The 23,906-nt window shown below is 35.1% G+C and overlaps 1 protein-coding gene across 1 annotated transcript; it reads right to left on the bottom strand.

Moving 5' to 3' along the window:
- Window positions 1-1,713: 1,713 nt before the first annotated feature.
- Window positions 1,714-20,202, bottom strand: LOC133192679 (uncharacterized). Its single transcript, XM_061328670.1, has 7 exons — window positions 20,170-20,202; window positions 18,118-18,250; window positions 16,817-16,957; window positions 13,726-13,788; window positions 12,846-12,866; window positions 3,313-3,333; window positions 1,714-1,963 (listed from the first exon to the last, which is right to left on the bottom strand). Exons 2-7 carry the CDS (start codon window positions 18,248-18,250, stop codon window positions 1,791-1,793), a joined length of 552 nt encoding a protein of 183 aa, XP_061184654.1. The 5' UTR covers window positions 20,170-20,202; the 3' UTR covers window positions 1,714-1,790.
- Between the last annotated feature and the right edge of the window lie 3,704 nt (window positions 20,203-23,906).

Genomic DNA, 23,906 nt, shown 5'->3' with positions numbered 1-23,906 from the left:
TTTTTTAGCATTCAAATTAGTGCCAACTATTCACAGCTGATTATAAGAATTTATTATTCCGTCTCTGTAAGCCCCTTTTTCTTGCGACTTATCATGATTGCACACTATTTTCCGGGTACTAAGTGTAGTTAGACTGATCCATCATTTGAAATAAAATAGAATGAATTTCAATCTGCACGGTATTACATATTTTGTAATTAATTCAAGTATTCTAAACATTATATAAGACCATGATAGAGTAATTGAAAACTTTATTAAACATGTATTTTCCCCCTTTGAGTAAGCAAACTCGATTTTTTTTTATATCAATAGTTGTCTGAGAAGTTTTTTCCCGGGTAAAAAAGGCGCACAATCTATGTTAAAAATGAACTAGATAATTTTAATATATACCCCTTTACGCTATACAATTTTCTCAAAGTCCAAAATACATTTTTCATCGGTGTATAGAGTATCATATACTCACAGCTCAAAGATATGTGTACATATAGCCTGTAATCTACATATTAGAGTGCACGTGTACTAAAAAATATTTTGGGGCACCTTCAGAATTTGGCTTCTCTTTTCCAGATTTGGGCCTCAATCGCACCCATACACCCCATTCCAGTCCCAAGCGAGGGGGATGAAACACCAAGGAATCTATAGATCAATGCCCTATAATGAAAAATTACCAATTGATCTTGGGTCAGTCACCTTCAGATGCTGTTTGTTATTTTCACCTTTTTCATTAATTAGGCCATCATTAAAGAAAAAATGTTTGACGCACTCCGAGTCTCCGACTTGTATTTTTCAAGATGGGAAGGTAGGTTATTATTATTATTTCTATTATCATTATTATTACATGTATTATCTATTATTTTGGAATTTAGTTTACTATGGCTAACAATAATTCATTTTTGCTAGGGATAATTTGAAAAAAAAAACCAAAATAAAATAAAACAAAACAAACAAACAAAAGCAAAACAAATTAAAAAAAAACAAACAACTAAGGAATGTAAAAATAAATGTAGTGTAGCCCCATCCTACTCTGGGGGATGATTTAAGCAAACTTGAATCTGGATTGGAGTTCTCGAAAAAAAAACTTAAGTTAAATCTCGGACTTAAGTCTGAGTTTTAAGTTTTAACTGAAATTTCTGAGAAAAATCTAAGGACGTGCAACAGCTGCAACATTAATTCCCAAACTAACAACCAAAGAAAGTATTTTATTATTTAAATAAATTATTCCAGGTCAAAAGATCTTAAATCTATTTATATGATTGACATTTGCCTAGAAATCATTGAATTTAATCAAATAGATATATATTGATACTCTGCATTCACTACTTTGATTTCCCCAGATGTATATATCTTTCCACAAAAAGAAAACAATATGAAGTTTTTTGAATGATAGGCGGAGGAAACTTTTAATGACCTTCTGTACCTGGATATGTTTTCTTAGATAACAACCTATTCCTAAAGTGTCGGAGGATAAGCATTTCAAAATAATTAATGGACTATTCTATGAAATCTTTCAAAGTTATTCTATTTTTAGTAACTATGGTAAGACCAGATTTTAAACCCATGGTCTCTTATATTGTGGCCCGATCCTTGCCCAAAGGGTTATGATTTGATCAACATAACACTGAGGGTGCTTAACTGATTATTAACAGTGGCCCCTCTCATTAAGCTTTTGGCTCAGGCTACATGTAAATGTAACTAACAAATGATAACAACACGTATCTCTTTCTCTTTATTCCTTTTTTAAAAGGTAAATAATGAATCTCCTCCAGGGTACATGAAGTATATATCTCTTATTATTGTCTTATACATAACCTCTTCGTTGGGTCAAATCTACAGAGAGGGGCCATGCCTGACGATTCAGCCGCACAAGCTGTCTGGTTATCTAGAATTCTTGAACATCTAAGACAATTCGCTTGTTCAGCAGTATCCTTTTCTTCGCAAAGAAATCCGATACCGTCAATAGCGACTGAAAACATTTAACAATATTTCAAATGACAATAAAATTGCAGATAACCTGAACTTAAAAGTTCATACTTAAAAATATTATATGAAGTGACAAAAGAGAACCATGTGCCATATAGCTCACCTGAGCACAGCGGCTAGGGAAAAGAAATCAGTTCAGCATTGAAAAGTTTACGGGGGGGGGATTGAATTTACACTACCTCAGGATGCTTCCATATCAATATTACTAAACATGTCTTTGCTGTTCTTGAGCAGAAGAATTTTTTTCCTATGTAGTCCTATGTAAAACTTTGATCCCGAAAGATTCTTATGTAAGACTTTGACCCTCTGTTGTGTCCCCCTTAACCCCTTGGCGGTCATTATTTGAACAATATAAGTGGTACAATACCTATAGTTGCTTCTGTATTAATATGACTAATAATGGATTAGCTCTTCTAGAGAAGAAAATCTTTGAAGATATTTCCTATATATTTCTATGTAAAACTTTGGACCCCTATTGTATCTGCCCCCAACCCCCAGGGGTCATGATTGGATCACATTTGAATCTACACTACCTGAGGATACATCTATTATAATATGACTAATCATGGCTTTGCTGTTCTAGAGAAAAAGATTTTTAAAGACATTTCCTAAATATTCCTATGCAAAACTTCGACCCCCTTTTGTGGCCTTACCCTACCCCGGGGGTTATGATTTGAACAAACTTGAATCTAGAGTATGAAATGAAGCTTTCACATAAATTTCATCTTTTCTTGCTCAGTGATTCTTAATAAGATTTTTTAAAAGATGTCACCAAATATTCATGAATTCTTAATTATTTCCCCTTGAAAGAGGGCGTGGCACTTCCTGTGAACAAATTAAAATCCCCTTACCCAAGATGCTTTGTGGCAAGTTTGGTTGAAATTGACCCATTGGTTCTTGTTCTAAATCACCTTGAATCAGCTGTTCTTAATAAGAATATTTAGAAAAAAATTTCTTATTCATTTAAAACTTTATCCTCTGTTGTGGCCAAGCCCTTACCAAAGGGACAATGACCGACCTGACTTTACAATATCTACGCTATATGGGGATGGAAGTAGATCAAAACAGCTTGATGACGAACATACTACAACTCAGATCAGCCAAAAAAGAACATGATAGAAACCCCATCTACGGTATTTAATAATCAGAAAGCAGTAACAGCTGTTCTGATGTTCCATTTCTTGCTTCCTCTCATTCAAATTAAGTATTTTTTGTGCCCTCCCTCCTTTGCCCGCCCCAAACACGACACACACATTTCTTTTCCCACAAGAAATCAAGATGAGTAGTGAATAAGAAGACAATTCTTCCAAACTATCTATTTAAAAAACTTACCGCTAAATCTTTCTGTTAAATCTATAAATAAAAAGATAAAATTGTATATAAATCAGTCAGCTCATAATATAATGAAAACAAAAAGATAAAAACTAAATGTCCATTTTGTTATTAGAAATTTAGTCAATTATTGAAATCTATGACGCACTAGAGAAATACGTGTAATCGCGTCATCGCTTCATCCTCATAGCATTATCGAACCATCGTCATCGCGATATCGCACCAACGCTTCATGGTCATTGCATTATCGCGTCATCATACTACCGGCCCAAACCTCGATGGTGCGATAGTGAACTATGTGGCCCTATCCGGATTCTAATCTCTAATATCTAATACTGGGATTTCGTTAAATTCTGTCCTCCTTCGATCACCCAACATTCAATTTTCAGATAAGAGGCCAAAGGGCATTAACACCTGAATATCATGAATCTCCCACATAACCAACTCAGTCCAATCTGGGCTCGTGTGTCACGGACTTCACAGTTTGGTGTTGACGCTAAACGGGTATCTCCATCATATTCGTGAAGAAAAGGTTTTTTTAAGATAGGTAGGCCTACATCTTAACTTTTATTAATGATACATCCACCTTTCGGTTCGACTTCGCAGCCCCCATATTTCATAATATTTAAATTATAGCTTACTGTATCCATGCATAAAGTACGCTTTTTACTGTTTTTAACTGTTAAACTGTGGACATGAATTTAAAACAAGAGGCCCAGGGGCCACATCGCTCACCTGAGCACTGTGGCTAGGAAAAAAGAAAAAAATCAGTTTAGTATTGAAAAGCTTAAATACATAAGTGGTCCCAACCTACCCCTAAAAGGGAGTGGGGGTATGATTTGAACAAAATTAAATCTACACTTACTAATGATGCTTACATAATTTTTTGACTAACTGTGACATTTTTCTCTACAAGTTTGAACTTTCATTTTGGCCCCACCCTACACCTGGAGGTCATGATTTGAGCAAACTTGAATCTACACTATCTGAGGATGCTTCCATATAAATATGACAAACGGTGGCTCTGCTGTTCTTGAGAAGATTTTTAAAGATTTTTCCTATATATTCCTATGTAAAACTTTGATCGTTCATTGTGGCGCAACTCTACCCCCGAGGGTCATGATTTGAACAAACTTGAAACTACACCACCTGAGGATGCTTCCACATAAATATGACTAATCATAGCTTTGCTGTTCTTGAGATTTTTGAAGATTTTTCCTATATACACCTATGTTCAACTTTGATCGTCCATTGTGGCCCCACCCTACCCCTGTGGGTCATGATTTATACAAGCTTGAATCTACACCACCTGAGGATGCTTCCGCATAAATATGACCAATCATAGCTTTGCTGTTCTTGAGAAGAAGATTTTTGAAGATTTTTCCTATATATTACTATGTAAAACTTTGATCGTCCATTGTGTCCTACCCTACCCCCGGGGGGTCATGATTTGAACAAATTTGAATCTACACTACCTGACAATAATTCCACATGAGTTTCATCTTTCCTGGCCCATTGGTTCTTGAGGAGAAGATGTTTCAATAATGCCATTAATTTTTTGCTATTTCGTAATTATCTCCTCTTGGAGGAGGGCATGACCCTTCATTTGAACAAACTTGAATCCCCTTCACCCTAGGATACTTTGTGCCAAGTTTGATTGAAATTGGCCCAGTAGTTCTGGAGAAGAAGATGAAAATGTGAAAAGTTTACGATAACGACAACGACAGACAACGGACAAATTTCGATCAAAAAAGCTCAATTGAGCCTTCGGCTCAGGTGAGCTAAAAAGAAAAGAAAGCCTTGGTACGTGGATAACTGCTCCTTATGATCATGGAAACAGTTTGCCTGCTTAGATATTCATGAATAAAAAAAAATGTATTTAAAAGATTATATCTTTTTTCTATTTATGGCCAACTTAGCCTCACCTTGGGACAGAGCCCTGGGTGGGGTGAAGTTAAGCATTGAATCATTATTTGTTGAAAGATATAGTCTCATAACTGCAACGGTGTGTGCAAACAAATTGAGTAACGCGCGTTAACGCGTAATGAAACTATATCTTTTAAAAATTAAGGATTTAATGCTTATATTTACAGTTTTTAACTCCTTGTCTTGACTGTAAATGTGATTATATTTCAAAATCCCTGTATTATCCTTCGGGGAAGTTACAATTAATAGAAGAGCCATTGCAACAGCTTCTGTTCATTGTGAGCGTGAATATTGATTTTCGCTTATGACGTTGCACTTCCACGGCGTTTCAACGTTTGTGACGTCAAAATAAAACGCACACTTTAACCTTTTGACCCCCTATTGGTGTTATGGTGTTTTGAATGCCGTAGCTTTCTACACATTTTATAAGCAAATTACATGTGAATTGTAAATAGTTTGGTAGCGGACTGACTTATAACTTATTAAAAACATGCAAACCTTATGCATGCTAAATGTCCATGGGCTCAAGTAAGTTTCAACATAGTCTTATGCACCTTAGGCCCGAATCATAGACCCAAGTGCCAAGAGTTTCAAAAGTTTTGGTAGATAGTTATTATATTCATGTCAAAAGTTTTCTTGCTAGATGTAAAAAAAAAAAGGGATTTTTTAAAAGATTGTATGAATTTCAATCAATGGTTTTGGTCCCACATCTGAAGGCCCTAAAAACTAGAACCATAATTTTTTTTCTCTTTGACAATACACGTTTATGCAGAATTGGTATACATTTACGAGTGTAGATAAAAAAAACATCCCTGTATTTTTCTCATCAGTTCAGTTTCGTATTCCACTGCATAAATGGATTGCTGTGTTTAATAGTGGTAGAATCAGCATTGATGATGATCCAAGTTCCGGTTGCCCTAGAGATGCCACATCTGAAACTCAAGTGGAGGCTGTCCATCGGATGGTGAAGAGCGACAGACCAGTGATCAATCAGTATATTGCTTATACCCTTACGATTAGTAATGTGTCAATTCATTCAATATTATCTGATATAAATAAGCTTACTAAAAGATGGGTGTCCGGAATGCTCAGTTCATCAGACTTAATATTTCCAGAGAGCTTCTAAGCCGCTATCACAGAACTCCAGAAAATGTTCTTAAAAGGATTGTGACCCAGGACGAAACCTGGGTTCAGCATTTTTTTTTTTTTTTTTTGACGCAGAGCCAAGGTCTCAAAGCAAGAAATAGAAACATGTTGGTTCATCCTTATCAAAAAAGTTTAAGCAATTGGCATCAGAAGGGAAGATAATGGTCTCAGTATTCTGGGACTGAAAGGGTATAATAATGATGACTATTTGCAGCTAGGACACACCATCAGTGGGCAGTACTACGTTTCAGAACTGCAACAATTAAAGGAGGATGTCAAGGAAAAACAGAGGGAAAAATTACAAGCTGATGTGTTTCTGCTTCAGGACAAGGCACCTGTCCATACATCAGAACTAGCTGTTGCTGCAGCAGCCGATTGCGGCTTTAAAATCCTCCAACACTCATACTACTCATCAGATCTTGCATTATCAGACTTTAATCTCCAATCTAAACTTCGTGGAAGAAATTTTGCCAGCGGCGAAGTCATAGATTTTGTAAATAGATAGTTGGATGACCAGGAGGAAAACGTCGTTAGGGATGATATTAGGAAGCTGGAACAAGTATATTCAAGTAAAGGGAGACTATATTGAAAAATAACACTCAAACGTTCTTGATTTTTACTTTCAAAACATTCAATGAATATAAGTTTATCAATACTATTTGAGGATCCAAATTTGGCTTCGGGAAGGCCTCTGTCCATTTGATGAAGTAATTTTATACCACCATTTTGTATAAATTTCACCTAATCGGTGACTTGGAGTTTCCAAAGAATATCGGTTGTTATCCTCTCCAGTTCGTCACCAACTTGCAACGGCTGCTAAGACCTCTTTTTGTCTGAATTGGAACTTTTCTCCTAGCACATATGATTCATCGAGCAACATATAACTTCTTACATCTATTTGCAACCCAGGCTATTAGTCATTTTGTCTGATCTTGTTTAGGGTTTTGGCCACCCCCAGATGACCAGATGTCTTGGAGTCATGCACCAGCTGTAAATCTTCTCTACGAGAGTCTAGTATGTCGTTTTGTTGCTTTCCTCAAGCTCCCAAATACGACACAGCAATATATCCTTCAAAGCCCATCTTTCCCACAATGACTTGACCATATAACATACAGCAGTAACCTCACTGTAGTCGGGATGCTTACTATTATCCATTTAATCTTTACGAGTGTTATATCCCGACTTCCATCCTGTATCTATACAAAGTCTTTCGATTCAATAATACCCATGTCCATAATCTCATCCTGTAATGCCCTTGCATCTTGCTCAGTCACATTTGTTTGCTCCCAATCATCGAAATATCTACATTCGACGCATGGTAGTCTACTTAGCCCATCTGCATATCCATGCAGTCTCTAAGTTCGATGCCAAATCTCCATATCGTAGGCGATATCACCTCTTGCCATCTTTAAACCTCAGCAACCGTTGCAAGGGAACTGTGATCTGCTCTGAACAAAAACTTGCATCCATACAAGAAATGCCTAAAGTGCTTTTTAAATGTCACTACTGCCAGGAGCACCTTCATGTTAAAGAGTACCTTTTCTCAGACTTGTTAAGAACTTCCCTGGTCAAAGAGACTACCATTTCCTTTATATACTGAATCTGAAATAAGGCTGTATCAATTGCATTTTGACTTGCAACGGGTTCTAGGATAGATTGTTTAGAGTATTTGTTTGTTTTAACGTCCTTTTCGAGAATTTTTCTCTCATATTGAGACTCCACATTGCCCGTGGGGGGCTGCAAAATTTAGACCTATACTCGGCACTCAGGGCCACTGAGCAATAAGGGATCATTTTCGTCCATCACCTACTACGACACGGGATCTCGGTTTATACGGTCTCATCCGAAGGACCAGTCTCTACGTCCCGCAGTGGGATTCGAACGTACCGCGACGTAAAACCTCACTCCGCGCCTCTTCAGTATACGCTCTAACCACTGAAAGAGTAAGGATAGGTGTTGATGTTAACTTAGTTTTCAGAACAATGAACATTATTTGGCATTCATCTGTAGATTTGAAAGTAATGCCTCTGTAAGTTTTTGCAACAGTCAAGCTCAATCAATTAAAGTTCACCACGAATTTTCTCTAGTACCCGCAATGCCCAGGGAGGAACCGTACAGGTGTCTTGTTCATTGGACCTGTTATTGCCTCACGGCCGAAACTTTCTCCATATCTGTATTTAGTTGATTTGCAAACAAGGTGCATTTCCTGTGTAACATTTCTTCAAATTTTACAAAAATGTATAAATAGATGAAACATATCTGTCACTGTAGTACATAAGATTGTCGAATACCGCGTACTGGACATTGCAGAGCCAGAACGGCATCACTTTGAGCTCATTCAAACCATGCCGGGTTGCGAGAACCATCTTAATCTTACCGTTCTGGTTTACCTCAACCTACCAACATCCAGGATTCAAGTGGAGATTACTAAACCACCCGGCTCTCTTCAACAGATTCAGCCATTTGTCGATACAGGGAAGGTTATAAACGTCTTTAGTGGTGACAGTGGTATTACTTTGCATCACTGTTGAGGCATGATTTTGCTAGCACCTCCTTTACTGGAGACAATTTACTGACTACGATTTCTGGCTGTACAACCTTGTTAGTAGATGACAGGTTCAAAATGCGGAGTGGTAATGCCTCTTTACTGCAAAATTCTTGCTAGCATAGCAGAATCCGATTTTAGGATTTTTCGGATGGTTTCACGAGCCCGATCTTCAAAAGGAATTATCCATCAGACCCTGCACAAATCTCACCCTGGGTCATATAATTCGGATCTGGAAGATACAACTATTCTGTTGAAATCTTGTACTCTTGTGCATTGCCCTCCAACTGCTTATCTCGAGGATGGTCTATCCCAAGATCGCCACCTTGTGTGTACACGTTTGTAATAGCCTCATGCTTAACGAGAGAGTCTAAACCATGCAAGAATTTAATCTAAAAATACCCCCCCCCCCCCAAGTTGTTCCATTTAACACAAGGTCGATATACCTTTTACCGTATAGCTCGACAGTTAATCCATCGGCATCTATGTTCATCTTCTCTGATAACCAACTGTCGTTGTCTCTTCCTTGACCCGACACTTGATCTATGCTTTTGAAATTCTCAATAAGACGACTTTCTGCTTTGTAAATGCTTTAAGTTCAACAGATCTCTATATGGCATAATTAAGAGCCATTCTCTGTAATGACTTGAACTTTTATATAGGAGCTGTGGCACGCATAGTCTCAGAATTTCTCCAAACTCTCTATGATAAAAGTCTTTGATACCGTAAACTCAAATCAGGCAAAAATTGGTTGCTACGTGTCATGGTTACCATAGCAACATGTCCTTAAGTTTGAAAAATGGCATTTTTCAACATCTTCAGAGTCCCACAGTTAACGTTTGCAGCAAAGCAAACAAGTGGCAATGACTGTTTCTGAAAGTTGAAGGCCTGGTGTCTTGAATGCATGATAAACATGTTTGGTAAATCATCTCTAACATACGTTACCATGGAAACAAAGTATTCAAAAGTAATAATTTTGTTTATTTAATTTTATAAAGTCATACACTTAAGAATAAAAACAATTATAGGTTGAAATGCAATCAAATAATAGAGAAGAGATCACTGTAACATATACCAAGGACAAAATATGATATTTCTTATAGGTTGGCAATGGTTGCCATGGTTTTAATACCACGAAGGGATTTTAAATTTACTCTCTTAGTGTATTAATCTTATCCTATCTTTTTAAAAAGCATATTTCTATATAACTGATGATCAATTTTTAAAGGCCTTGGTGTGACCCTAATTTTCACATTTCAAAAAATTCAATTTCAATTCTTTAAATAGTGCGTTGCTATGGAAATAAGGCGAAAAAACATGCATAAAAATCTGAAAAATACTCTGTTTCCTTGGATACGTACCGTTGTAAGTAGATTCCCAAAACTTTAATGATTGATATATGTGAACAACTAACCTGACTTTCAATTTTGACTATCACCCAATCTCTAACTGGATGCAAAAAGCTGGCACATAGGGTCTAATATTGACAAAAAATTAACAAAATCGGACATTTTCTCTTCTTGGTAACCATAGCAACAGTGTTGTATTTTTCAACAACCTTTATCAATATATGATATTCAACTTTAGTTCTACGAGATATGTATTATTCAAGGTGATTCAAATAATATTTTTCTCGATTAAAAGGTTAGTAAATTCCTAAAGCAGCAAAAAAATATCACTTTAAACAACTAGTACGTTGTTTCCATGGTTACACTGCAAAGTAACAATTAATCTCAATTTTTCTTATGTTGTCGGTGTTGCAAGGTCCTAAAGATGCATATGTGCCAGTCGTGAATTTTATTGTTTTTCCTCACGATAGTAGCGTTAACCCAATCATAGCAACAGATTTTGCATGGTGACACTGTGTTACCATGGCAACCATGAAAGTTATTTTTAGAATAATATTGCCAATACCTAATTACATGAGGTCAAATATTTTTCATTGTTTTTCTAACGTTGTTGATTGAGTTTGATCATGTAACATCTATCATTTGTGACTATAGAGCGTTTTTCAGCATTTTTCAGCATCTAAAATGTATTCCAAATGTACCCATGGTTACCACTTACTTAGAGATAAATTCTAAATAGTTTCTTTATAGCATAAGTGGCAACAAGGTGTCATGTTTTTGGGAGAATGGTTTGTTTGTTTTTCTTAGTCTTTATTAAGGCTTAATAAAGATTTAAAGTAGCTGAAAATCTCAATTTTTTCAACTTTTCTGGCTGTTACCATGGCAACCAAGACACATAGCAACGAAATTTTATTTGATATATGTTTCTGGTGTCAAGTTGTAATAATGGGCAAAGTTTCATCAAAATCGGTGACCATGCGTGCCAAAGAAGTTTAAGTGGTTACAGAGAATCGCTATTAAAATCTTTATCTGGCCTGCTTGATCTTATGTCCTTTTAAAGACGACAATGATCTCACGTACGTCGTCCGCAACTGAAGGCTAGGCTAGGTTCATCTTGGCCCAAGGATCTTGAAGCAGTCTTAGACTTGAGTCAGTATTTCAGTTATTCATTGAATATCAATTATGAATCGAACGGACACTTGAATTTTAAAAATAACATGATAGGGAAATACTTTTTAATAACATTTAAACATTGACATTTATTTGTTTTCTATCATAAAACTAAGACAATGAACAAATTCTGACTTAAGTTTGCATCATGATCCTAGCGTCTGAGTTACTCTAAAGATTGATGGTTTTTGGTGGACTCAGTCCCTTGGACAGACTTTAGCCTTCATCCTATTCCCTTCGCAAACCTTGAAGTTCATGTTTTGATTCTGGAAAACGTGTAAATGTCAAACCAGTGAAGGCCTGCACTTCAACTGACAAGTCGTCTAAAATGTGTTTGAATTTACGTAAAAGATATGAATTTACGTAAAAGACATGAATTTACGTAAAAGACATATTATATCTACAACATAATACACACATTTATTACAAGAAAACCAACATTAACTCGGTGTTAATCTATTTTCAAGAATCAAAACTGACAGTTGATTAACGAAGAGAAGTAGATGACCCTTAAAGTCTGTCAACTTCCCTGAAGAGAATAAAGCGTACCACTGCCCTCCAAATGCATCAATGAATTATCCTTGATAAAAAAAAACACCAAAAATATGCACCCAAACATTTCCTTTAAAAAAAAAAAATTACGATACTTTATTCAAAACTATCCCCTGCCACCCCAGTGGCAATCCTTGGCCGACTCCGCTATGCTCCATACAAACCTCGGATGTGATTGGTGGAGGAATATGCATCAAATCGATGCATTTTTCCACTGCTTTTTTAGTCTTTTCATATTTCACACTGCATAAAGTTCACCAAAATAGTCTCCTACCTTGTTTAATTCTTTCCTTGAATGAGTTTTGATTACAACCTTCTGTAAGCAGTCTCTGAAAGCAGAAACATTTTGTTGGGCGTGCCACAAAGTAACTCAGGTTTCAAATGAAAATTTTGAGGAATTTCGGATTGGATCATATGATTGTATTAGAACATCGTTCACATCCGAGGTTAGTGTGCGAGGCACAAGCCACCCGAGGAGCTCCGTGTGGATTGTTCTTCCCCCAGATGATTACTCTTTGTTGCTTAAATTAATGCGTTATGATGTAGACTTACATCTTGAGTCCGATCTCTAATTGATACTTTTATTTACGAAGGACTTCGAAGAACGAACAGAGCAGACAGTAAGTGACTCAGGTGACATAAAAATAAAACCAACGTAACAAAGCAGGAATGTGTTGGGTTTTAAAAATTGATTTGAACATATTTTATTGTAATAAATACATTCAATAAATATATACCATGGGATTGGGTGTAAGTTCTTAAAACACGAATCGCCCTCTCAACAAATTACTTAGAAAAATATATATACAAAACTGTTCATTTATATTTAAAAACATAAAACTTACCTACAACTTGTTGATTTAAACCTGAAAAAAGTTTGTATACAAATCACTGGCCTCCAGAGAAAAAAAAGGCAACATATTAGTATATGTACATATTAAAATTTATGCGTAATTTGCTGTATAACTTAACCGGAAATAAGTAATTTCTTGAAATCCACAATGCAACTAATAAATACGTCATGTACTCCACCAATGAATGGATTATATCAGAGAAATTTTATTGCAATAACTTATTTACTATATATATTTTAATATAATTTAGTAAGTTATATATACTAATCAGGTATACTGCACATGGTATTTTTGGTAATTGAATAAAAAAAAAATCTTTTGTATTAAAAAAAAATTGTCATTTACAGGGTAATGAATACAAGTACTTGATAATGAAGTTTGAATCAACATTCATCAATTTAATTTCAAAGTACATGTAGTGGGGGTGTTAATGAATAATATACAGGTAGTTGCAGAAATTTTGTATTTCTTTATTTGAAAACCGAAAAAGTAATGCATTACTTTACTAAATTAATGGTAATTTAATGCTTTACTTAAGAAATCGGAGTAATGGTAATGTAATGCATTACTTTACAGTGTAATTCGCCCCAAGTCTGACATTGCGTTTTGAAGGTTGACAATGTTATTTAAAATCTCAGCAAGGCGTAGGCTGAATATTTTTTAATCTTTGAGTATTAAAGGATGACATGATTCTTCAAAGATCTGGTGGAGATCATTTATAGAACAATTGAAAATTGTAGGACTAAGACTACCCCTCCCTTTTTTAAGCCCTCTGCTTAGAATAAAATAGTCACTACTTCATGGAAATGCTTCACAATTCTAAAAATATACTAATCAGGGAAGACTTTTATAGGTTAATTATTTAAATTACCTTGTATGGTCGAATTCTGGTTTGCAATTGTTTTCTTTGCCTCTTCTAATTCACTTTCCCGATCTGCAAGAAATGTTAATGTGCGAAAATTATTGATTGGTGTTTTATAATTAATCTGCATGGGAGCTACTTCTTTGCATAAATCGCAAAGTAACTTGTGAAAGAATTATCATATGTTCTTATTCTTGTGTTGTTTATTATCCATATGAATACGAAATGAAATATATACATAATATTTCTTATATTTACACATTTTAAAATGTCTATATATATTCTAATCTCATCAGCCCTTTTCCTTATAGAGATTGACTTTTTTAAGAATTAGTGTGCGTCTGCCATATCATTACATAAATACATTCAGAGAGTGTGGATATTGCCTACACAAATTTTCACAATTATGTGTAGAGATTTTGAAAACCTTTCTCTCATTTTTTTTTAAATTTAGAAATCACTCCCTTTGATGTGTTATTAAATGAATTATCACATTTTTATAACTTGAAACTTTCCATTAGATGTAAATTCTATTATTGAATTAAACTTTCAGCGAGTCGTTGTCAACACAGGATAATACCAGTAGGTTGTGTGCTTACTGAGACTATATTGACGTGTGACCGAGCGGATATTATAAAAATAATCAATAATATTTACAAAAAAAAAAAAAAAAAAAAAACAAGATGTGTTTGAGAAACACTGATGCCCCCGTATGGTAGCTTATGGCGAAGGTTAAAATTTCTCAAATGCAAGTCAAAATCCAGGCCAAAAGATAAAAAATGTTGGTACCCAAAGAAAGGTCTTGTCTCGAGGAATATACCTGTGAAATTTGAAAGCCCTAGCTGCAACTGTTCAAAAGGTATGGCGAAGGTTAAAGTTTTTTAAAAGTAAGTAAAATGTCAAGGTCAAGGTCAAAGTTGTTGGTATCCAAAGGAAGGTCTGGTCACAAGGTTTACATATGTGAAGTATGAAAGCCCTAGCACCAACCATTCAAAAGTTATGGCCAAGGTGAATGTTTTTTTCAAAAGTAAGTCAAACTCCTAGGTCAAGGTCAAAGCGTCAAAGTTGTTGGTATCCAAAGGAAGGTCTTGTCACAAGGATTACATATGTAAAGTATGAAACCCCAAGCACCAACTGTTCAGAAGTTATGGCAAAGGTTAAAGTTTTTCAAAAGTAGGTCAAACTCCAAGGTCAAAAGGTCAAAAATGTTGGTATCCAAAGGAAGGCCTTGTCACAAAGAATACACATGTGAAGTTTGAAACCCCAAGCACCAACTGTTCAGAAGTTATGGCCAAGGTTAAAGTCTCAAAAAATTTTGCAAAAGTGGGTCAAACTCCAAGGTCAAGGTCAAAAATGATGGTACCCAAGGAAAGGTCTTGTCACAAGGAATACACATGTGAAATATGAAAGTCATAGCTCCAACCAATCAAAAGTTATGGGCAAGGTTAAAGTTGACAACAGACAAACAGACAGGACAAAAACAATATACCCCCAGGATCTTTCGATCCAGGGGCATAAAAAAATCTCAATAGCCTCGTTTAAAGTCAGCATTTCGTAAATTCTATGCTCGTTATAGTGACCTTATAAGCAAATATTAATAATATATCATTGGGTCGTATTTTGGTTGACTTGTTAGACCTTTGTTTTTATACTGAATTAACTATGGAAAGTTTCGTCTACCTACTCAGTGTTGAATGTAGTCATCCTTTGACTACGGAATGTTCTGTCTACGGCGGGTGTGACCGGTCAACAAGGGATGCTTACTCCTCCTAGGCACCTGATCTTACCTCTGGAATTTTCAGGGGTCCGTGCTTATGCCCTGTTCACAGATTTGTATTGTTTGAAGTTTTTAATAGATCGATCACTCTCGTTATCTTCACCCTTTTTCATTTTGAGAACCTAACAAAGAGGACTTATTTACAAAAATAATGGGACAGGGTAATATTTAGCTCTATTTATAACGGTCGTAGTGTATCTCTATTTAGTTGTCTCAATTATGTCTCAACTGATGGCTCACTTTAATTAAAAGTTAACTTAAATATTAGTCGTTCAGTCACGTCTAAACCCCGTCTCTCCTTATCCTAAGTTCTTTTCTGCAGTTTTAGTTCTCTACCACAACTGTCCTACCGATTATCCTGCTGACTAAGAAGAAATCAGTTTTATACTTTTCTAATTTCATTGGCTATTGACTAAATGTTATCTTCTCCCTACTAGAGAGTTCCTAATCACTAAATCTCTGATCATCACAATATTAAGTAGACAGTTTTACAAAATCTTTACAATATATGTTAGAATATCTTCAATTTTTATACTTCCCGCTTGAAAAGCGGGGGAGGGGTGTATAGTGATGGGGGTGTCCGTCAGTCTGTATGTACGTCCGTCCGTCCGTTATGCTTTGGGATACACATCTCTTATCCGCAACTCCTCATATACCACTGAATAAAATTTAATAAGATTCTCACAGAATTTTTGTTACATAGTGCCATTGTGCACCTCCTATTTCACTTTTGATTGGACACTTTTTCGGGTCTCCCATAGCAAAACATGGCCTTTGCCATTATAAACATATGGGAGACAAGGGTATCATTTTGTGAGATCTGTGCTCACAGTACCTCTAGTTTAAAATTACAATATGTGCAAAGAATCCTTTCATATTTGTCTCTGACCCCTATTCAAGAATCTTGTTCTTCAGCTCAACATGATAACAAATCCCTCGCTCCCATTACCCGACCCCCTGTGCCTGCATTCATCCTCGCGACCGTCAATCTCGTTCTAATTTCCTCGACTATACCAGCCATCCGAACCCTTTTTTCCAACCCCCAGCACAGTGTGTTCACGATCATAACGTTTCAACCCCCTGTCATGTAAATTTTGAAATTAGCGGACGGTGGTAAATACAGATTTTACATGACAATTTTGTAAATTTTGTATTAACTGCCACGCGATAAATTCAAAATTTACAATTTGACACCCATCGCGCTTAAGATTTCTGTACATTACTGTGCGATATACCCACACTATAAGATTCCCCTTTATCACCATCAATTGACTGATGAATTTTTCCATTGAACACAATATTTAAGATTAGAAAAAATAGTACCGTCTAAATCCTGCTGGAGTTTCTTCTTCTCCTCTTCACATTTTTTCAGTTTTTCCTCACAATCGTCTTTTTCGTCCACACAATCTTTATTACAATTCCTCCGCAGAATTTGATTTTGAGCAGCTAACACTGCATTAGATGCTGAAAGTGTATTGGTTCTATTTCTAAACATTGGAGTTGCAAAAATGGATAAACTCTTTAAAGAATATCAAAGGACAGGGATATATGTATCATTCTGCAACTTTTTCTAGGAACTTTTTTAAGTCTCTTGGTTCTCTCTCTCTCTCTCTCTCTCTCTCAGAGATCTTGACCTCGTCAAAAAATTCTTAACAAATGTATGTGACTAACACTGTGGTCCGAAGCGGAAATAGCTATAAAAATATAGAGTAAAGCATTTGCTAGGAGTTTTCCGGTGATAACTAAATAAATCTATAGTTTGTAAAGTAAATAAACCGAGATCATTACATTTTTTCATCGAGATCAACGCAAAAATGTAAAAACGCTAAATGAAATAACACACTCTTTAAATTATTACATTTTGCGTCGAGTTCAATGCAAAATGTAAAAAGACACTTTATGGATGATTACATTTTACGTTATTACATTTTGAAATGTACATAAAATGTAATAACGACACAAAATGTAATAAGCTAAGATCATTACATTTTGCGTTATTACATTTTGCGTCGAGATCAACGCAAAAATGTAATAACGCTAAATGTAATAACACACTTTATGAATTATCACATTTTGCATATTACATTTTGCGTCGAGTTCAACGCAAAATGGAAAAAACGCAAAATGCAAAAACACACTTTTTTGGATTATTACATTTTACGTTATTACATTTTGCGTCGAAGCTAATGCATAATAAAATATCGCACAAAGTAATGAAAGCTTATTAACTCCACTAAATAATGGATGCATTTATATAGAAACTATTTATATTCAAATATTCCTATATTCCTGAGACTCAAAATGTGAATTTACATGTATTCATATTTTTCAATACCATATAGTATTTAAAGATTTTTGAAATATCAGGAAATGTGATTTTAAAAAAGTCTTAAATAATGCCCAAATTCTAAATCCAGAGTGTAATTTTGCCTTAACCTCGACACAACATGCAATAGCGCAAAATGTTATAAACCAAAAAGATTGTCATTACATTTTGCCTATTACATTCACCGTTGATCTCAGCGCAAAATGTAATAATCTCAGTTTATTACATTTTGCGTCGTTATTACATTTTGCGTTGTAACAAAGCACTTTGTCTGAAGAAGTATAATAAATGGATTTACCTGCAAGACCAAGAAGACCAGCTGCTCCAACTGCTATGACTCCAGTACCAGCATCAGACTGTGGAGGCTGACCGTAACAGACACCTAATAGCAGGATAAGGCCCAGGAACACCAGTCTCCCTGGAGTCAACATCTAAATAACATTGTGAACTTTGACCTAAATATTGACCTGGGCTGATTTGAACCTTTGCTTTTCATAATACTAAGACTTAGAAACTCATCATTCTTAGGGCCAAGACTATAGCAGTGGACAGATATTAGAGACACGAATCTCTTTGCCACCTGCCTTCGATCTCAGTTCCAAAATAATTCGATGATTTTAGTTCAGTTAAATGAAGGACCTTAATATTTCTTCGAGAAAGTGTACAATTCCTTTAATATTAACCTACGAATTCTTCGATACTAGACGATACACTGCACACTACGGTGTTCCAATTCTGTGGCATTTTTATGCATTCATGCAATTAGAATGATCTACCCTTGAATAAAACATAGGATGAATTAAAATCTTCACTGCATTTCACAATCTGTTATCAATTAAGGCATTCCTAATATTTTTTTATGCCAAAATAAATTCATTTAACTCATAATTTTACATATACAAGTATTTTCCGCAATTTAAGTAAGAACGAATGATTTCTGTTCATCAATATTGTTTGTCCTCGTAAAATACCCTATATATGTTGAAAATGAAATAGATGAACTTAATATTTACACCTTTATTGACATTTCAAAAAAAAAAAATTCTTTTCATTGGGATCCTGGAGGAGTAAGTTATTGTGTCACATAAAAGTGTTGGCACACAGATAATACAGTGGGATCAAAGAGTGTCGATCACCCCCGTAATCCAGGTAGAAACTTTAAAGTTCAATTCCTCCATCTTGCCTTGAGTGCTTATCCAGTTTGCTAAGATTAAATAATTGCGTATTCTTTATCAACTAGTTTAAATGGATGGCAGTTTCTAAGCTCTTATGACTACAGTACCTAAATTTGTTTTACCCGCAGGATATAATAAATGTGCAGGTTAGAGAAGGAAACACGAGTGAAGCATGTCACACATTTCTACTGGCCCGGTACAGCAGCCTATGGCATACAGCTTGTTAATTTATGCAAGTACTTGGATTTTAACCACAACCTGATAAGCCCTACGGTCAAGCTGCGCCTACCTGCATTCTATGTACATGTAAACTTGGAAATATTTATCAAGAACAATTCGACTAAAAATCAGTTAAAATCGGAAGATCGTCTTCCAGTATACTCCCTGTTGCCATTCTCCTCGAAGCATGTTTTTGAGCTCGCAATTTACTTGCATGTAAGAGGCCTATTGATGCTAACAAGCGATTCAAGGCAATTTTTATGTTCCACAATTTCATTATTTATTTATTTGGTTATAATCTACAGTACTCATATGCAACATCGTGATCCATTCTGTCAGACTGGGAAAAAAATAGGGAGGACACTTCCAGTCGGTCCCCAGGATTCCAAACTGTGACATCTAGTCAACTTCAGCAAAGGAAATAAAAGAATGAATAACTTTGAAAAATGAAAAAAACAAAAACAAAGAAAAAGTATCTTAAAGAATTCCAACCTATAACATCTAGTCTGCGTAGTCCAGCCATCCAAATATAAATAAATAATTTAAAAAAAAAAAAATAAGAAAATTGTAAAAAGTGGATTCTCGTCAGCATCAAAAATTATTTTGCGTTTAGTGCTCTTCTGTATATCATACAATATATTAATTTACTTTGGATCGTCATGTTCAAAAAACCAACAGGTTATCATAAAACCATTACAAGCGCAGATTTTGTGTGTTTTGTTTTGTATTGTTTGCATGGTTTATTTGTTTGTTATTTGCTTTATTTTGTTTTGTTCTGTTTTTGTGGGAGGGTAGATAAAAAAAAATGACATACTCATAAAAAGATATCGACAAATCCTCCCTTTCCCAAATTAAAATTGTATAATAATAATCATCATAAATGAATAAATAAAATAATAATAAATAAATAACAATAAAGTAATCGAGTGATTTGAAATGCCTTATCTAAAACTTACATTTTGTATTGCTTCGTCTGTATTACTTCGCCACTTCGCCTGTCTAAAGAACAAAGATGAAGTCGTAGTTTTTTATACAACATAATCTTATTACATCACCGGAAGTTGTGGAACCCTGTTTTGGGTACAAGAAAACCTAGAGAGATGTCAAACAAAACATGCTTCCCAACCCTGTTGCTTTATTTGGGTACCTTTCATATTTTTATTTTCCAGTGGGAGCGTGTCAAAGAGAATGAATATTTTCCCCTAGATATCTCAAATTGATGATGATGATGATTATATATATATATATATATATATATATATATATATATATATATATATATATATATATATATATGTGTGTGTGTGTGTGTGTGTGTGTGTGTGTGTGTGTGTGTGTAATTTTTAAGAAAGAAATCATCTTTGAATAATTATTGAAGCATTGCTCTATGCATATTATCATAATTATATTCACATCCAAATATCGCTAGAAAAAACATTGAATTCAAATGTGCATTATATTATTAGAAGCTGCATGCTATCCTTTACGTACGAAAAAAAAACACTGAGAAGAATTGCGTTTGCTGATGTTATACATTAGTCATAAATATGTTTATACATGTTCGCATATGCATATTAATTTCCAGTTTGCGCATATCTCTCCATTGCACGATTGCTTAAAAATCCTCTTTACACTGAACTGTTTTAAAATGCATACTTTAAAACTAATGGAAAACAATAACAAAAAACGAAAATCAACCAGTCCAGAATCTCTGCAAACTTATCAAAACCCATAAACAGACGTACAGTGTATATAGAATACATGTAGTGGAATCTCTCAGTTGAATTAGAATCTCCGTCTGGTTCTCTCGGTGAGCATCCCCCCCACCCCTTTTTTTTTGTTCTGCCCCATATTGTTCAATGACACGGGGAAATACTTAACCATGAAAACAGTTCAAGGAGCGGAAGATTACGATGCGGTCAAGGGAAGACATGAAATGTCACAATAAGCAGCTAAATTACATTACTTCCGACCATTGGCAGTATAAATAGGTACAGAGCACCAATAACAACTGAGTCCTTGTCCGTGTCCGTACACCATACATGCATAAACGGTGTCTGTTTACTTTCACTTACGACTTTGCCTAACAATTGGTGTGTTATCACGTGACAGATATTCTAATTAAGGAACCAAAAACGATAGTGGCTATAGTAGTACTTAGTGTTTATTTATTATATTGACATCTGTTAAACAAAATAGATAATCACTTAGAATCATATCACAATATATAAACACCCCACCGTATACAACGGGTAACGCGGGGGAGTCGCTAAAAAGTGTGGGGGAGTCGTTTTCAACGTATAGGGGAGTGCATTTTTCACCGCTTCGGAGGCAGGAGAAAGGTAGGTCACGCCTTTTTTCGTCATTTGTAGCACGTATTTACAAAAAATGTATATCGCACGGAAGACAACGATAGTTATGCTTTCTTTTGGTCATTAGTCCGGCTCTCAAATATGTCTAGTATTCTCAAACACTTCGAAACTATTGCACAGATTTCAAATTCACGGCGATTGAGTGGTCAAAACATGAATGTTTTGCACAAGCTACGACTTGCAATGTGGTTTAGATAGTTAAAACAGCGAAATAAAACTTTTATCTCTTACCTGCAGCAATCAAAACTTTTCAAACCCTTAGAAAAATAAGTAATTGGGACATTTTCTCTTCAGTTAGTAATTGTTACGCAGGGGGGAGTCGTTTCTGGGAAAACAGAACGTATTGGGGAGTCGCAAAAGAAAATAAAATGAACTCTTTCGGTAGTCTTACCCATACAAAATTAATAAAATTTAGTATAAAGCATAAAAAAATTCACAAAATAAAGATACCCACTACATGTACCAACTCAGCCCGGGGATGAATTTCGACCCCTGCGGAACCTGTGTCTAACAAGTGTAAGAATATACCCAGTATATACTCGCCTTTAAGTCGATTTTTTGGAGTTGAATATTGGTTCGAAACTCTTTGCGCGACTTATATGCCAGTCATAGAAACATCGGTATTTTTCAGGAAGAGAAAGTGTAATTTTATAGCAACTCCAACTATAATCATAGGGACATATCAAATGGTTTAGATTTAAAGACATATCCGACTACAATTTATTTAAAATGTGAATCCAAGGACCTTCTGACAATGTTTCTAGTGGTTACAAATTAACTTTATTACATGTTGACTTATACATGAAAATATTTTAGCATATTAGGTACACGATTTCATTTCATTTCTGCATACTGCTTATAAATACTAATCTTTATATAACTATGATAAAATAAAAAATCAAAACAGGTAAAGTAAGAAAGCATAAGGTAAATGTAACGACAAAAGTCAAGTTTCCTGTACTGTTCTTTATTTAACAGGTTGGGCACAGTTCCTTTTTCGGGGAAGTATTACTATAAAACGGGATTATTCCTCTCTTCAGTAATAAAAAACATTACTGCATACGGGAATTTTCGTCATATTTTGAAAATAATGCCCCAAATCCGTTTATTAAATAAAAAGTGCATGAAAAATACGACGTGATGTGTTTAAACTTTATTAAACCAACCTCGCTGACAAAAAATTTCGGTCCTTTAGTGCTGCAGACGGGAGTAAGATAAGATTTAATCGTACGACATCATGAGTATTCTTCAAACGGATGTGAATATTTCCCTTATAATTTATATTATTATTTGTTCAAAAACGGAAAATTTCATAGCTTGGTTTCGTGGAGGTGACATCTTTTGAACATGCATAGGAAATTAAACTCACGTGCAGCAGTAATCCACGACTTTTACTTTAATTTTCCCTGTTGATAAATGATACGAAAAGTATGGAATCTTGTAAGGGCATTCATGCTAAAACCATCTTTGAAAGACTATGTTTTAAAATTCAATATTTCAAATAATTATTTTCATCTGTAAAAGAAGCAGTGGTATAAAAAATTATTTTTACGATGTCTTTGAAAGAAATGGTATGAAATTAAATTAGAACGAATAGTTTCATGTACGAGTTATCAAGTGCTGAACGTATTCAATCTAACGATTTTAACACAGATAAGCTTCCGTAAGAAATTTATATCGTAGAAATATTTCATCACTCTTTTTCAGCATTTTGCAGCGATAAATATTGTAGTTTTGAGCATACATACATTTAATAGACTATAAATATTTAGAGGATGTGAAAATATACTTGCACTTAATCTTTTATTCAAAGCAAACACGAAATAGAGGGTAAACGAGTGAAAATTCCCGTATACAGTAATGTTTTTTAATATGTTTTACGGTGTGACCGTTGGGGGCGAGCGCAGTTGTACCATCAAAAACCTATACACAGTTTACACTTCTAACGTTGATGGATCCGCCTCTTCAAACGTCAAACCGCACGAGACACAGTCAAGACTGTGACGTCACATGACGTCGGAATTTACGGAGACAGCCGAGCGTCTGGTTGAACGAGACTAAAGATCTTGTGCAATAATAAATGAAATACGTTGTAGAGTGGATGTAATTATTTTTTATTTCTTTTAAGCCCTCTGCAAAGAAAGAAAAGTAAACGTATCTCTCGGTAATGAATAATTATCCTTGGTCTTTTGAATGTTTTGTAAGAATTTCGCATGGAACCCTGGTAGCGAAGGAATTCTGGGAATGTTGCCTCAGAAAATTTCCCTGACGTATGTACAGATTTCATTCCGAATTTCCTCTGTTCTTACACGTTAGTCTAT

This window comes from Saccostrea echinata, unplaced genomic scaffold, assembly GCF_033153115.1.
Source record: "Saccostrea echinata isolate AGI-Se365-2 ecotype Australia unplaced genomic scaffold, CSIRO_AGI_Sech_v1 ptg000025l, whole genome shotgun sequence".
NCBI lineage: Eukaryota > Metazoa > Mollusca > Bivalvia > Ostreida > Ostreidae > Saccostrea > Saccostrea echinata.
Note: the sequence above shows the minus strand (reverse complement) of the source record. Positions and strands in the feature narration are given on the sequence as shown.